The following is a 16091-nucleotide window of genomic DNA, read 5'->3' on the forward strand; positions in this document are numbered from 1 at the left end:
CACACTCCAGCCTGGGTGACAGAGTGCAGAGAGAGAGGCCTTAATCTCAAAAAAGAAAAGAAAAGAAAACTTACTTTCCATCTCTGATCATAGATTTATTTTTGGCAAAAATAGAATCACCTGCCTGGTAGTAGGCCTGTTAGAAGGAGTAAATATAAAATAATACACATGAAAACAAGTAGCATGATATCTGGCATGTAGTAGGCGCCTCCCTTTCCTTATACTCATGGCTTCCAGCCTTTTTTTTTTTTTTAACCACAATCCACAAGATATTTTACATTTGAATCCAGTATATATAACTAGAACAAAAGTGCCACATACAGTGCACTCTGATTTTATTTCACTTTATTTTAATGCTGCTCAGAACCCACGAAATGGATTTTGCAACCCACTGTTTGAACAAGCCTACTTGACACCACATGTGGATATCATTCATCCAGGTTGCATATATGCCCTTCCTTTCCTTCCCCCCCTCCCTCTGTGTACCTGGAGCCTGGGGCCACAGAGCTACCTGCTGTCAGCACGTGCAGGGCTGGTGCTGGTGCAGGTGCAGTGTGGAGTGAGCCCTGCAGCCCAGCAGAGCAGGTGCATCTCCTCCTGTGCTTCTCCCCAGCCTCTCTACTGCATGATTGCAGAAGACTCCTAAGGCCCCCTCCAGCTGGACATTCTGCTACCTGCCCGCCTGCATGGAACTTCCCCACACCATATCCCAGCAGAGCCCACCTGAAGTTCTTGTTGTGAGAATTACTCTTGTGACCAAAGGCCATTGTCTCTAGACGGCCACTGTACCCCAGCAGGGAGTGGAGTTTGGACACCCTCTCCCATTGAGTAGTTTCTTCTTTGGGAATTGCTGCTTTTCTGTCTGAAGCCCAGAGAGCCAGGTGTCTGGGGGTGTGATTTTAGCTGTCAGGGGGATGAGGGTGAAGAGAGGAGGGACCATGGCCAATCTTGCTGCCCCTCCCCCACATCCTCAAACACCCAGCCAGCGGGGTGAATGTCCCAGAGTGCTGGGTGACCAAAAGCTGTGCCCAAAAGCCAGCATGCAGGGGCTGAGCACCTGTGGAAGCCATGAGCTCTGGCCTCTGGATGCTGAGATCTGGTGGAAGAAATTGAACTTATAACCAGGCAAATAACACTTCAAAGCCCTAGAGAGCCTCAGGGGAGGGGAAGGTTAGAGACCCCAAGGAGTTGATCTCCTAAGTGTTCCTTAGGCCCTCCTTTGGGAGTCTGGCACTTTGCTGTGGAGGCTGATGCCTGGCCGTGCCGCGCACAAACCTCGGAGCACTGTCCCAGCTGGGGTGTGACTTGGGGCCTGGACCCACATTCCAGGGTCAGCTCTGCTGGGTCCCTGGGCACTTCCTCTTTGAGGGCCACCCTTTGGTTTTTCACCTTTCGATGACTAAGAAGTGGAGGGTAATCTGTGACCTTGGTGGTGACTCACCACCATCGGACAGGCGGCCCACTTCTCCCCGCAGGTGAGCTGCGTGAGTAGCCCTCCTCCTGGCCGGGACTGTGGTGAGTACCCTGCACCTCAACCCCAGGCAGCCACGTGGCCATCAGCACATCGTGGCCTGTGCTGAGTGCCTGCTCTTGCAGCCCTGGGCAGAGTGAGCAGAGGACTCACTATCTGGGCACACCAGGCAGGTGCAGATGGGGAGACAAGATAAACCCAGGGCTGGGGCCCTTCTCTGGGTTCCCAGGCCCCAGGCAGCAGCACATTCCTTAGCCCCCCACACCCACCACCTGGCCTCGTTCCCAGCCCCAGCCCAGCCAGGTGCACCCATCCTCCCAGCCTTTCTCAGTGCCACACAGCCATTCCTGCCTGTCATCAAGCAGGTTATGATGGGCACAGCAGTCCGAGAGGGAGGGGGATGGAGAGGACTGGCTTACACTCCTCCTACTAGCTCTGGGGCCTCAGGTCAACCCCCTGGGCAAACAGGCATTCATTTAGCACCAAATTGACATTCACCTGCTGGGAGCTTCTGACAAGGTGAGCACCAAGGGCACTAAGGGTGAACCATCCCCAAATTCTGCCCTCTAGGCACTTACAGGGATGACGTATGCTAACGTATCATTAGGATATGCAGTGCCACAGGAACCATCCTAACCTCCCGTCCTTAGTCTCCCCTTCCCCTTCCCTGTAATGTTTGACCTCGGCGGTTTCCTTTTTCCTTCTATTACAACATTCTGTCATTCTGAAGTATATCTTAAGTAAGCTAAATGCTTGCATTTGAGAAATATTTATTGAGCTGGTGTGTATTGGACACTATATTTCAGGCTGGGGATGCAAAGATGGATGAATATGACCCATGGGCCTTGCCCTCACGGAGCTTCTCCCAGGGTGTGAGAAAATAGTTGGTATGTGTAGATGCGTGCACACATCTGCGATGAACACCAGAGAAGGAAGCTGGTCCCATGGCCGGTGGAGGCTCAGGAGCCCATTAGGACTACCCTGTCCCTCCCTCCATTTAGCCAGCTGGCCCTCCCTTCTCCTCCTCCTTCTCATCTGCTGCACCAGGGGATGCCAAGGGAGCAGAGATGCCTGCAGCCCGTGGGAGCAAGTCCTGGCCTTTGCAGTTGCAAAAACTGGCTGCAAGCTGCTCCAGCCCCAGAGGAACAGGCCAAGCTCCAGAGGGCCTCCTTGGAGGGCCTCAGAGGGAGAGAGAACTGCTCAGTAATTTTGATCGCTTTGGTAAGTATTTAAAAATACCCTGTGATTTAGCAGGAACCAGAATTCATCCCAATACTTTGATGTCTAGAAATGGATTTCAGTCAGTTGTTGTTGAAGTCCTCCTAAAACGGCCTTTGATTTAATTCAACACATACTGAGACCACAGTCAGCCTTCTCGCAGGCGAGGAAGCCGAGCTGTATAAATTGTAGTCTAGACACCAATCTAAACATCTCAAACACAAGGCAGACATAGCTCAGCCCGAGGTTGGAAGCCCAGCGTGCTGTGGAATCGAGTAGAGGGGAGATTGATTCCAGCTGAGGGCAAGGGCCTCTGCCTGAAGCTGGGAGCATGTGATACTGTGTTCTCACTGCGATATCAAGCCTTTGCATCTCAAGTTTGTTAATTTCCTTGTTCTGCAAGCTTAGACCCCCTGAAAACAAACCAGGCATGCTCCGGGGTTGGCACATTTAGCAAGATTGACTGTGTAGGTGAGCCATTTACAAGCACTTGTTTGTTCCTAAAGCCCACACCCGAAAGCCAGGCTGCCATCGCCCAGGGCATAATTACAAAACAAGCTCCCATCGTGCCAGTCACTCACTCACCAAGGCACCCAGTTGGATGGCAGTTGTCACAGGGGCCTTTGGAGGGTTTGGGGCGAAGGGCATTGAAACAGAAGCAGGTCTCTTTGTAGCCAGCCTGTTGTGAGGATGACCCTTTGACACGAGGCGAGTAACCCCAAGTGAGTCAGAATTTACAGTGGCGGTTCAGGACAATAAGGACCAGGCAAGACCACGAGGCATGATTAGCAGGACTTGTCTTACACTATTTACAGGACTGCTTTGATTTTCAGACCACAATCGGTTTTCATATGACTGATTAAAAACATGTGCCAGTTGAAGTCACAGCTGCAGAAGAAAACTGGAAAAAGCAATGAGCCTTAGATGTTGGAACTTGCCTCTATTTGCAAAAATGACCTCTGACTTGATTTATGCCCTTGATTTCCTGACAGTGAGGGCTGTGTCCCTGAACCACTTCTCCTACCACACCCCACCCTACCACCACATTGGCCTGACTCTAGCAAACATCATGAGGCTCATCTTACAATTACCCAAAGAAAAGCATTTTTGAATTCCATAATTCAAGTCCTGTTTTGGAAGAAGGCAACTGTTAGGCTCTTGCAAAATAAAAAGTTCCAAGTAAAGGAGGCTAACAGCAACAAGACCACACGGTCTCATCCACGGGGCCGGGCTCTAGTGGCACTGGGGTTGGAGTGATATTGGCAGGCATCTTAACTAAACTTGTTAAGCTTCTGTTTTCTCACCTGCAAAATGGGGAGCATGACCCCTGCCACACCCAGTAGTGTTGAAAGAACCACCTTTGCGAAGCTTAACTGCCTTAGGTGCTCTCTCCCTGCCCCCAGAGTCCCCAACCTCTTTGGATTGTATATTCTGTTTTTGTTTTCATTTATTTAAAGCTATATTGATTCAGTTTGTCAGATGTCTATTTTATGGATTTTTATTCTTTTGAAAAGATCTATTGAATCAATAAAGCACTATAATTCCAGTAGGAAAGAACCCTTTTGATGAGACTTCATTGAACAAAAGTTCCTACTGGCCTCAACCCCAAGGCCTCTGAGCATTTCCCTGATGGCTCCCTGTCTTAACTTTCTTCAGTGTCCCTAGATCCCCTTCTCTAGAACCCAACCATTATGTCATTTTCCAGGCATTACCCCTGATCACTTAATGCTTCCTGAGCCAGAGGGCAGAGGGGTGGCCGAGAGGAACAGGCCTTCATGTCCCCCCCAAAACTGTCTGTGGCACTTTTTGCTTGGGGCTCTGCAGTGTTCACTAACCCTGCCCCATTTGTATAAAACTATACAGATAAAAACTATCCTATGCAGATAAAAGCTGTCCAATAATAACCCAACTGCTCCCACCACCTTTACAGCTACTGAAACTTGCCATGTATCAGGCCCTGGACTTGGTACTTGATACGTATTTCCATTCTCCTCACAACCTCCCTGAAAAGAGGTGCTAGTCAATATAAAATGATAAAGGGGCTATCACCACTGACCCCACAGAAATACAAACAACCATCAGAGAGTACTATAAACACCTCTGTGCAAGTAAGCTAGAAAATCTAGATGAAATGAATAAATTCCTGGACACACACACCCTCCCAAGACTGAACCAGGAAGAAGTTGAATCCCTGAATAGACCAATAACAAGTTCTGAAATTGAGGCAGTAATAAATAGCCTACAAACCAAAAAAAGCCCAGGACCAGATGGATTTACAGCTGAATTCTACCAGAGGTACCAAGAGGAACTGGTACCGTTTCTTCTGAAACTATTCCAAACAGTTGAAAAGGAGGGACTTCTCCCTAACTCATTTTATGAGGGCAGCATTATCCTGATACCAAAACCTGGCAGGTACAACAAAAAAAAGAAAACTTCAGGCCAGTACCCCTGATGAACATCAGTGCAAAAATCCTCAATAAAATACTGGCAAACTGAATCCAGCAGCGCATCAAAAACCTTATCCACCACAATCAAGTCGGCTTCATCCCCAGGATGCAAGACTGGTTCAACATATGCAAATCAATAAACGTAATTCATCACATAAATAGAACTAAAGACCAAAACCACATGATTATCTCAATAGATGCAAAAAAGGCCTTCAATAAAATTCAACATCCCTTCATGTTAAAAACTCTCAATAAACTAGGTATTGATGGAACATACCTCAAAATAATAACAGCCATTTATGACAAACCCACAGCCAATATCATACTGAACAGGCAAAAGCTGGAAGCATTCCCAGCACAAGACAAGGATGCCCTCTCTCACCACTCCTATTCAACATAGTATTGGAAGTTCTGGCCAGAGAAATAAGGCAAAAGGAAGAAATAAAGGTTATTCAATAGGAAGAGAGTAAGTCAAACGGTCTCTGTTTGCAGATGCCATGATTTTTTATCTAGAAAACCCTATTGTCTCAGCCCAAAAGCTTCTTAAGCTGATAAGCAACTTCAGCAAAGTCTCAGGATACAAAATCAATGTGCAAAAATCACAAGCATTCTTATACACCAACAGTAGACAAGCAGAGAGCCAAATCATGAATGAACTCCCATTCACAGTTGCTACAAAGAGAATGAAATACCTAGGAATACAACTTACAAGGTGTGTGAAGGACCTCTTCAAGGAGAACTACAAACTACTGCTCAAGGAAGTCAGAGAGGACACAAACAAATGGAAAAACATTCCAAGCTCATGGATAGGAAGAATCAGTATCACGAAAATAGCCATACTGCCCAAAGCAATTTATAGATTCAATGCTTTTTCCCATTAAGCTACCATTGACATTCTTCACAGAATTTTAAAAAGACTACATTAAAATTCATGTGGAACTGAAAAAGAGCCCATATAGCCAAGACAATCCTAAGCAAAAAGAACAAAGTAGCATCACGCTACCTAACTTCAAACTATACTACAGTAACCAAAACAGCATGGTACCGGTACAAAAACAGACACATAAACCAATGGAACAGAATGGAGATCTCAGAAATAAGACTTCACATTTACAACCATCTGATTTTCGACAAACATGACAAAAACAAGCAATGGGGAAAGGATTCCCTATTTAATAAATGGTGCTGGGAAAACTGGCTAGCCATATGCAGAAAATTGAAACTGGACCCCTTCCTTACACCTTATACAAAAATTAACTCAAGATGGATTAAAGACTTAAATATAAAACCCAAAACTATAAAAATCCTAGAAGAAAATCTAGGCAATACCACTCAGGACAAATGACGAAAACATCAAAAGCAATTTCAACAAAAGCAAAAATTGACAAATGGGATCTAATTAAACTAAAGAGCTTCTGCACAGCAAAAGAACCTGTCTTCAAAATGAACAGACGACCTACAGAATGGGAGAAAAATCTTGCATTCTATCCATCTGACAAAGGTCTAATATCCAAATCTACAAGGAACTTAAATTTATAGGAAAAAAACAACTCCATTAAAAAGTGGGCAAAGGACATGAACACTTTTCAAAAGAAGACATTTATGCAGCCAAGAAACATATGAAAAAATATCAACATCACTGATCATTAGAGAAATGCAAATCAAAACTACAATGAGATACCATCTCATGCCAATCAGAATGGCGATTATTAAAAAGTCAAGAAACAACAGATGCCAGCAAGGCTGTGGAGAAATATGAACGCTTTTTCACTGTTGGTGGGAATGTAAATTAGTTTGGCCATTGTGGAAGACAGTGTGGCAATTCCTTAAAGACCTAGAACCAGAAATATCATTTGACCCAGCAATCCCATTACTGGGCATATATGCCCAAAGGAATATAAATCCTTCTCTTTTAAAGATATATGCACGCATATGTTCATTGCAGTACTATTCACAATAGCAAAGACATGGAATCAACCCAGTCCGTCAATGATAAGACTGGGTACAGAAAATGTGGTAAACATACACCATGGAATACTATGCAGCCATAAAAAGGAATGAGCTCATGTCTTTTGCAGGGACATGGTTTGAGCTAGAAGCCATTATCCTCAGCAAACTAACACAGGAACAGAAAACCAAACACATGTTCTCACTGATAAGTGGGAGCTGAACAATGAGAACACACGGACACAGGAAGGGGAACATTGCACACTGGGGCCTGCTGGTGGGTGGCAGGGTGGGAGGGAGAGCTTCAGGATAAATAGCTAATGCCTGCGGGGCTTAATATCTAGGTGCTGGGTTGAGAGGCTCAGCAAACCATCGTGGGACACTTTTATTATATAACAAACCTACACGTCCTGAACGTGGATCCTGGAACTTTTTTTAAAAAAAGAGAAGAGGTACTAGTGTCTGAATTTAATAGATGAAGAATCAAGACACAAAAGGTTTAAGTGGCTTGCTCAAGATCACGTGGATGATATCTCAGACGATAACTGGGTGGTCATAAGATCATTAAGTAGAAAGTGTCCTGTTACAGGTGAGGAAATGGAGTCCCAGTTCTGGATGACACAATGAGCCAGGGCCCGGGCTAGAGCTGTGAGTCGTCTGCCTCCTAGTGCAACGCTCTTTCCACTTCCCCCACTGCCTTTCTTTTATGATGCATGTTGTCCTGGACAGAAGAAGAGCTGTTTGAGGACCAGGCCAACCAACACCCTGCTCTTGGCAGCTGGAGCCATGTGATTCCTAAATACCCCTCTAGGAAGAGCTGCAGCGTCATCCCTGATCAAGCCCTGACCAAATCCGCACACCACACACAAGGAGTACACCTGGCAGGTTTGGGGGGCAGAAGACAGGCAAGGGCTGGAGGTGCCTCTGGCTGCAGAGTTTGTCCTTTGATGCCACAAGGATGCCACGAGCAGCTCTAGACTGGATTGCAAAAGACACACAGTGTCCCATGACTTTGGCTGAGTGTCCAAGCCTGAGATTGGCCATCTCTGCCTGCGATTGCCAGCTCAGTGTGATCAGTGAGGAGGGAAGACCTGATCCAAGGAGCCTCGGGAAAGCCTGAACTGAGGGCAAGGACCCTAGACCTCTCACAGGTTGCCTGCTTCTGCACACACATGTTCTTCTGGCTATTTCCACGGACTCAGACTCAGAGCCTCTTCCCTTTGGCCCCAGCGGGTACCCATGGTAATAGTTGATGTTTACGGGTCATCTCTTATGCCGCGTACCATGCCAAACGCTTACTCAGACCATCTCATCCACTCCTCACAAAAACCCTTTAAGGTAGGCACAGTTTTCCCACCTTTTAGATGAAGAAACTAAAGCTGCAGTCACTTGCCCTTATGATCAACAAGTAAGGAGCGTGGCCAGGCCTCGAGCCCAGTCTGCCTGGCTCCAGAGCCCGCCCCACACAGGCTGCCCTCACCTTCTACAGCCCACCAGCCTTAGGACCCTCAGTTAACAGCACTCTGCTTTGTAGGTGAGGGAGCTGAAGTCCAGAAGAGATTTACCCTGGGCCCAAGGCCCACAAAAGTAGACCCCCTGACTCCTGACCCTGTTGCCTCCACCATGCCGTGCCTGTGGGCTGAAGCCTGGGCCAGCCCTACTTCTGCTCTGAATTCATGGAAAACCCACCCAGTCCTTACGTTTTCTTCTCCTAACTGAGACTCCTGGGTTGGACTGAGTTGTAATTTTATGAAACCCTGAGCAGTGAGACAGAGATCAGTGAAGAGGGCCCGAAGCTCATTTTGCCCTCAGGCATATTGAGCTCTAATTCCGTCTAAAAATAAATTCCCTTCCAGTGTGCATTCAGTGAGGAGCTTGACACTCAGGGCCCTCTCCTGTGGGCCCCACTTGGCCAGTTAATGGGGAGGTAAGGAGACCTCACTATCCCCTAGAACACGCTTACACTTTTACAGCTTACTACATACTTTGTGGGTCAAAGGTTTTTCAAAGATGACAGATACCTCTTGCCATTAGCAATCTGTAATCTGGGCAGCTCTCCATTTTCTCTGATAAAAAGTGAAATAAATGAAAACAGTGTTTTTTAAAATCTATAAATGGGTGGGAGCCAGTTGTCATTTTCCCTTTCCTTCTCCTCCCCCTCCCTTAACTGACTTAATGAGGATCCAAGTTGAGAAGCACTCACTGAAAACAGCTGGTAGCATCATGCCTTTAAATAGCCCTCGCCACGCTTCCCCTTGGCAGCATGCAGTTGGCCCTGGCAGGGAAAGCCCAGGACAGAACAGGAAACTTTAGAACTTTCTGAAAAGAAAAAAGCTTGCCCTTCAAATGTGCTCCCTCTTGCCAAGACCTTTTTGTGTAAAGAGCTTGCAATGTTGTAGCCCCTTCCCCTATAAGTTTCCAAGGAAAATCTGAGCTGATGAGGCTTGCCTTAGGGACCCAGTGTGACTCTGGGCCTGGGGAGGTAGGTGGAGAGCTCCCCGGACCCGGACCCGGACCCGGACCCGGACCCGGACCCGGACCCGGACCCGGACCCGGACCCGGACCCGCTCAGGCCAGCACCCAGGGCAGCAGTGGTTCCAGCACCATCTGCTCATCCGGCACCTGTGGGGGCTACAGTGCAGCTCAGCTGCAGCCTCTCCCCTTGATGTTCGTAGCTGTAAGGTCAGGGAAGGTGGCGTCCTCACCTCTAACTTGGGGCACATTCGGCCCTCCCTGAAAGTGGTACTGGGATGGGCCAGACTCCGCAGTGCACATCAGGCCACAGAATCCATGCAGCAGAGGTTGGTGGCAGCCTGTCGATCTCAGACCCTGTGGAGAAGTGGGGCCACAAGACTCTCTCGAGCCGCATTTCCATGTGCTGGGAAAACAGCAGCAGGTGAAACATATGGAAGGAATAAGTGGCCCTCAGCGTCTGGGTGGCAGCCAACAGTTGACTGTCTCCTCCCACACACTGTCCCATGCGAGTGTGGCATCAGGTGGCCTTATCACCCCTACTCTTCGTAAGAGAACAGAGCCCAGGGCTTCTCCTGCCCTGCCTGGCCTCACCTAGGTCTAGAGCTCTTTCCTCCACATCACAGCTCTCCTTTTGCATTAAGGGTGACTGTGGCATGGTGCCGTTAATGGATAAGGACTTTGAGGTCCTGAGTGCCAGAGAAGGTGGCGGTTTGGCTGGCTCAGGACTGTGCTGATCACAAGTGGATGGAAGAGGGTGCTTTATCTTTCTTACTGTTGACAAAGTTTGAAATTTGAGAATGGACTGAAGTGTTCTTCCTCAGTATCTAAATATTATACCTGTTGTCTTTCTGGGGTTGCTCTCTCTCCTACCTTCTTTATTTCATTTTTTTCTTTTTCTTTTTTTTTTTTTTTTTTTTTTTTTTTTTGAGACAGAGTCTCATTCTGCCGCCCAGGCTGGAGTGCCATGGCATGGGTGTAACCTTGGCTCACTGCAACCTCCGCCTCCCGGGTTCCAGCAATTCTCCTGCCTCAGCTTCCCAAGCACCCACCACCACACCCGGCTAATTTTTGTATTTTAGTAGAGATGGGGTTTCGCCATGTTAGCCAGGCTGGTCTTGAACTCCTGACCTCAGGTGATCCACCCGCCTCGGCCTCCAAAAGTGCTGGATTACAGGCGTGAGCCACTGCGCCCAACCTCTCCCGCCTTCTTAAACAGCTTGTAATGGACATACTATAGCTGCTTCTTACAAACTGGTGGCCACCATTAGTTACATTAAAGCCACAGCCCATCACCGAGTGCTTTCTACGCTGAGCCAGGCCTGGTGGTCACTGGGAGCAGGATGTGCTCCCACTTTCCAGGGGCTGGCAGATAAGACCTGTGCGTGTGAGACAAGTGCCCCAGAAGAAGCACGGACAGCGTGCAGGGAGAGGACCTCCTGGGGACCAGGGAAGACTTGATGGAAGCAAGGATATTTGTCCTGAGCACCCAGAGGTGGCATATGGCATGTGTGAGGAAGAGCAGGTAGTCAGATGAGAAGAAGGGAGAGGGAGTAGATCCAAGGCTCATATTCTGGACCGTGGCCGGCTTAGGGGACCTGTGACATCCCCGGGTTGCAGTGGGGGGAGGTCTTCCCTGCAGTTTCTCTGAGGAGAGGATCCTGAACTTTCTTAGCTTCTCAAAGGGTTGCATGATCTCAAAAAACATGATAGAGGAACAGAATAGATTGTCTTCTTAATGACTTGGAGCCAGATAGTGAGAGTCATTGAATGCCAGGCTGAGAGTTTGGAGGACATTAAGATCTTGCTCAGGAAAGGGCCAGAGACTCACACTGTAAGAGAATCAATGTAGCCGCAAACAAAGGCAAAGGAGGCCTCATGTCCAGGGGAGAAGCAGCTTCTGAAGCAGTGCCATCAAAAGATAAGACAGGAGCTATGGGAGTCACTACGGACGGAGGGACTTAGCGGCAGGAACCTTGAGGATGAATTCACCATGGGGTTTAGGGAGAATGGAAACTGGTTCAGAAGGAAACTGAAGGTTCTGTTACAGAAAACCAAATTGGTCAGAGCATTTTCAGATACATGAAAGTGATGAAAACATCCATGTGGAACACTGGTGTGAGTTACAGAGTGACAGGTGGGGGGTCCCACAGGTGGTTGGAGACGTGGGACTGGAAGTTTGAGGGGAGGGAGGGCTGGGCTAGCAGTGCTGCAGGCCCAGGAGTTCCCACCTTGCTCTGCGTGACCTCAAGGACGATGGCGCCTGGGAGTGCTGAAGGAGGGGCAGGGAGAGGTAGATAGAGGCAGGACAGCTGTGGCACCACATGTCACAGAAGTCACAGGGAAAGAGAGCTTCCAGAGAGAGGAGCTGCCATTTCCGTGCTGCAGAGGCCGTGGTGGAGGCCAGCACTGAGAAAGAGCCAGAGCATCCCAAGGCCAGGTTGGAAAGAGGGCTGCAGTTGACTTGAAGGGGGCGGGCAGCCGGTGGCACCAGCCGCTGCATTTGCTCTGCTCCAGAGACGACTCCAGGGCCTGTCGGATTGCGTGGGGCTCTTTGCCCTGCAGCACAGGAACCCCAGTGAGTGCTCGTGCTCCTGAGCAGTTTTCTGTACTCTTCTCACTGCTGCCGTGAATCCGTTTCCGAGGTCTTTGGGTTAGCTCCTTCACTGCAGATTTGCTGCTTCTGATCTCCTGGGAGCTGGGAGCCGGGAGCCGGTATAGCCAGGCTCAGTAGGACCAGATCCTAAATAAAATGGACTGTGGGAGGCTCCCTGTGGGTGAGGTGATGAAGTCTTTGCAGTGCTGAGGGTGACAGCTCTTGGTGGCCCTGCCTGGTTCTCACCACTGCTCTGAGGTGAGATTCCTGGACACGTAAGGTGTCACCGTGATTGTGTGAGTGTCGGTGGGGTGGGGCTAGAAGGCAAGCCTGGTGACCAGGAGCATGGGTGCCCATCTCCTTCCTCTGCAGCCCCTCCCTTCTCCTCCCCTCACTTTTCTCCCTCACCTCTCAACTGACAGCAAGCTGCTGCTGGAAATGCCCCTGCACTGCCCCTTCCCTGCTGCATGGACTGCGGCCCGCAGGACTGCCATTGGTGCCCTGATGGGGGGTCACCCATGTGTCCATCTCCTCCACACTGCAGTCTCCCATATGCCAGGTCCCATGGCTGGGCCACCCCGCCACGCCTGATGCCTTGTACGGTGCCTGACACAGTGTGGGCTCGGCAGGTGCACATCTGAGGTAGAACTTGGCCCTGCTTCCACAGATTAGAAACCGGGATGCCGAAAAGGCCAAATGGGCTGCCTCCAGTCCTGCCACCCCTCTTGCACTGACTGGGAAGGGTTCTTTTAACACCCAGCCTAGCTTTCTTTCCAGTAGACCAGACTGCATATGTGTTTGGAAATAAATGGAGACCATGAATCATTTAGAAATTATTAGCGCTGGGTGTGGTGGCTCAGGCCTATAATCCCAGCACTTTGGGAGGCTGAGGCAGGAGGATCCCTTGAGGTCAGGAGTTTGAGACCAGTCTGGGTAATGCAACAAGACCCTGTCTCTACAAAAAAGTGAAAAAAAATTGCTGACATGGTAGCACACGCCTATAGTCCTAACTACTTGGGTGGCTGAGGCAGGAGGATCACTTGCGTCCAGGAGGTCAAAGCTACAGTGCGCTATGGTTGGACCACTGAACTCCAGCCTGGCTCACAGAGTGAGGCCCCATCTCTAAAAAAATAGAGTGTGTTAAAAAGCTTATTAGACCCTCTGTCTTTATGAAGTCAAAGGTCCAACCGAGTGGAAAAGGCAACCTTCCTGATACTTCAGATCTCTAAATGACTGTGTGGTTCAATTGCACACACACTGTCTTGTAGCTTAGACCAGGCCCTTGTCTTTGTCCTGAAAAAGGCAGCGGGACCTGAGGGCAGGTATCTCATAGGAACTGGCAGCCAGGAGGGCGCACGTACGGGCCCTTTGCGTATTCCTGAGAGTATCACAGTAGTGAACTGCGTGCACCTCCTTGGAAAAATCCGAAGGGCTTTGCCTCAGCAGAGAAGGCAAATCCAGCCCAACATGCACGAACAATAAATAACAACTGTTCTGAGTTAGTTTGAAAGCTCCGAGTTGTACTTTTTTTCAAGTTGTTTGTGCTAACCACAATTTTTTTTCTCCCCTTCTTTCCCACCAGGGCTTATTTCAAAACCTTTGTCCCTCAGTTCCAGGAGGCAGCGTTTGCCAATGGAAAGCTCTAGGAAACACCAGTCTTGAGAGGTGGCCAGCCAGACTGCCTGTCCACATGCGTGTCAGCACATACAGCCGCTTCCTGGAAGCCGCCTGGAATGTCTTCACGGCAGCGTTTTGCTCACACAGCAGCTTTGCACACCCCAGGCAGCCCCAACTGCTGAAATCCAACTTGAGCTGGCTGGTGGTCCCTGGATCCTAGAGCCCTTCACTTCGGGTTACTCCCTCTTTCTTGCCTCTATTTCTTAGTTGGAAGAAATAAACTCACAAATTACGGTGCAGTAATTTTCCGGGGAAAGTAAAGCATCAGGAATGCCCACACCTTTCTTCCAAAGCCTTTGTCTCTGAGACCTCTTAAGATTAAATGCCCCTCGCCGTTTTTCCTCTGAAACTAGTGTCTTCCCTCTGTGCGTGCATGTGTGTTTCATACCTCAGCATTTCCTATCTGCGCAGTCCTCCACTGTGAGAAGGAGTTACCTGAGTCAATCTGACCAACCCGCTGGGTTTCAGCCACTCACCCAGCCTGGCCAAAAGCTGTTGCTCAATGACAAATGGGTTCTAGCACACACATCCCCCACCCCCGGCCATCCATACCCTCCAGACCCCTGTGTGGGCATCTTGTGCTCAGGCCAGCTCCACACAGTAGGTAGTCATTCAAGTTTGCTGAGTGCACCAAGGGCTCTGTCCTTCCCGCTCTCCCCTCTCCGTCCCCTCTCCCTAGGCTGATGGGAGAGTCCTTTGGGCCTCTGCAGCTCTGTGTGAATTATACACAAAGACAAAGCTTGGGTGTCATGGGTTATCACGGGAATGTGTCTGCTTTCCGGGCTCGGGGCCTGGCGGCTGTGCAGCCAGCCAGGAACGGAGCTGGGGAAGATAGCCTGAGCAGACGCCATCTTCCCTGAACTTACTGATATGACAGCCAGAAGGGTCTTCAGAAGTCACCTCGTTTCTACCCCGTTACTCCCTTCAGTGTACAGAGGAGAGAACTAAGGCCCAAGAGTTAAGGAAACATGCAAATTAGAAACAGCAAATTAGGAGCAAATCTGGGAACTTGGAGCCAGGCCTCCTTGTACCATCACACACTCCCTTAGCTGAAACACAAGATGGCTGCCGTCAGCTTGACCACATCACCAGGTTTACAGTTTGGTTAACTTGGTCCTGTCCTGATGGCCTTCCACACAGGGAAGCAGGGCCCATGCGCCACCCACAGAGGTGAGGGCAAGAGCCGGCCTGGGTGCTCGCCCTGACACCCTCTGGCCTTCCCATTCCGAGGTGAAGCTACCAGCCCCTCCTGCAGGACACACACATGATTTCACAGGGCCTCTCACCTCTTCCCTTAGTTCCCTTTGTGGCTGTGGGAGCCCATTTTCACCAGGTGAGCCCAAAAGAACCAGCCCTGGGCCCTTGTGAGGACTGGTGAGGAGAAGGCGCGCCGCTCCTTCCCGTGTTCTCTGGCACCCAGGAATGTTCTCAGGAGGCTGGAGATCAGCTGGAACGGACCTCCCATCTTGCCTGTCAGCTGGAGGCCCGCCCAGTTCTGGGTTTTTTCACCGTGTGGGTACTATGCCCCCTACCCTGAAGCTTTGGGAATTCCCAGAACAAGAACAACAGTCCAGTGTCCTATGTCCATATGCCAGCCCTGCCATTAACTGGCTACGTGGCCTTGAGTGAGTCCCTTCCTCTCCATCATATTAATACTAGGAGGAGGCTGGACTGGATTGTGGGCTCGGCTCATCAGATCACCTGGGGAGCTTTTTTTAGGAAGCTACTGCTCTGGTAGTTCCCACTGCAGGCCTGTTGACTTGGAATCTCACTAGCTGGAGCTTAGTCTTCTAGATTTTGATAAAACTCCCCCAGCGATTCTACTGAGCAAGTGATCAGGACCCACTAAGCCAGCTGACCACACTGGCACTGCTTCTGACCCTGGCCTGCTGACTGCCCCTCTACTCGGGGCAGCTGTGTGCCATGCCCCATGTCTCCTCCATCCCCCCAGTAAGGCGCCATGGCACGGTCACTTAGGATTGCTAGGGTCACCCTCCCCTGATGGAGGGGTATGGGTTGGGCTCTACTGTGCACAGCACCAAGAGTTGACTGAGCCCGGGCTTGCTTCTGAGCTGCAACTGGGTCTGAAGCAAGCCCAGGCTCAGTCAACTCTTTCTGGTTCCAGTTCTAGCAGATGGTGGTTGGCACTGTGGGAGGGGGCGAGGTCCTGTGGACTGGATATCCCCTCAGCATTTCAAATAAGCATTCAGCAGTGACAGCACCCAGTAGTGGGCAGTGTGGCCTGGGAATGTCATCCTCCTGC

At 49.6% G+C, this 16091-nt stretch overlaps 1 protein-coding gene across 4 annotated transcripts in view; it reads left to right on the forward strand.

Moving 5' to 3' along the window:
* Positions 1 to 14177, forward strand: part of BABAM2 (BRISC and BRCA1 A complex member 2) — a 451290-nt gene extending 437113 nt beyond the window's left edge. For 2 of the 4 annotated variants that reach the window (XM_030920637.1, XM_010371190.2), the window contains 2 exons: positions 2519 to 2692; positions 13734 to 14177. In XM_030920637.1, the coding sequence (XP_030776497.1) occupies positions 2519 to 2678 (160 nt within the window). In that variant the 3' untranslated portion in view covers positions 2679 to 2692; positions 13734 to 14177. The remainder of the gene's footprint in view (positions 1 to 2518; positions 2693 to 13733) is intronic. The other 2 variants (XM_030920638.1, XM_010371191.2) reach the window with 1 other exon arrangement.
* Positions 14178 to 16091: the final 1914 nt, after the last annotated feature.

Source organism: Rhinopithecus roxellana, chromosome 17, assembly GCF_007565055.1.
Source record: "Rhinopithecus roxellana isolate Shanxi Qingling chromosome 17, ASM756505v1, whole genome shotgun sequence".
Lineage (NCBI taxonomy): Eukaryota > Metazoa > Chordata > Mammalia > Primates > Cercopithecidae > Rhinopithecus > Rhinopithecus roxellana.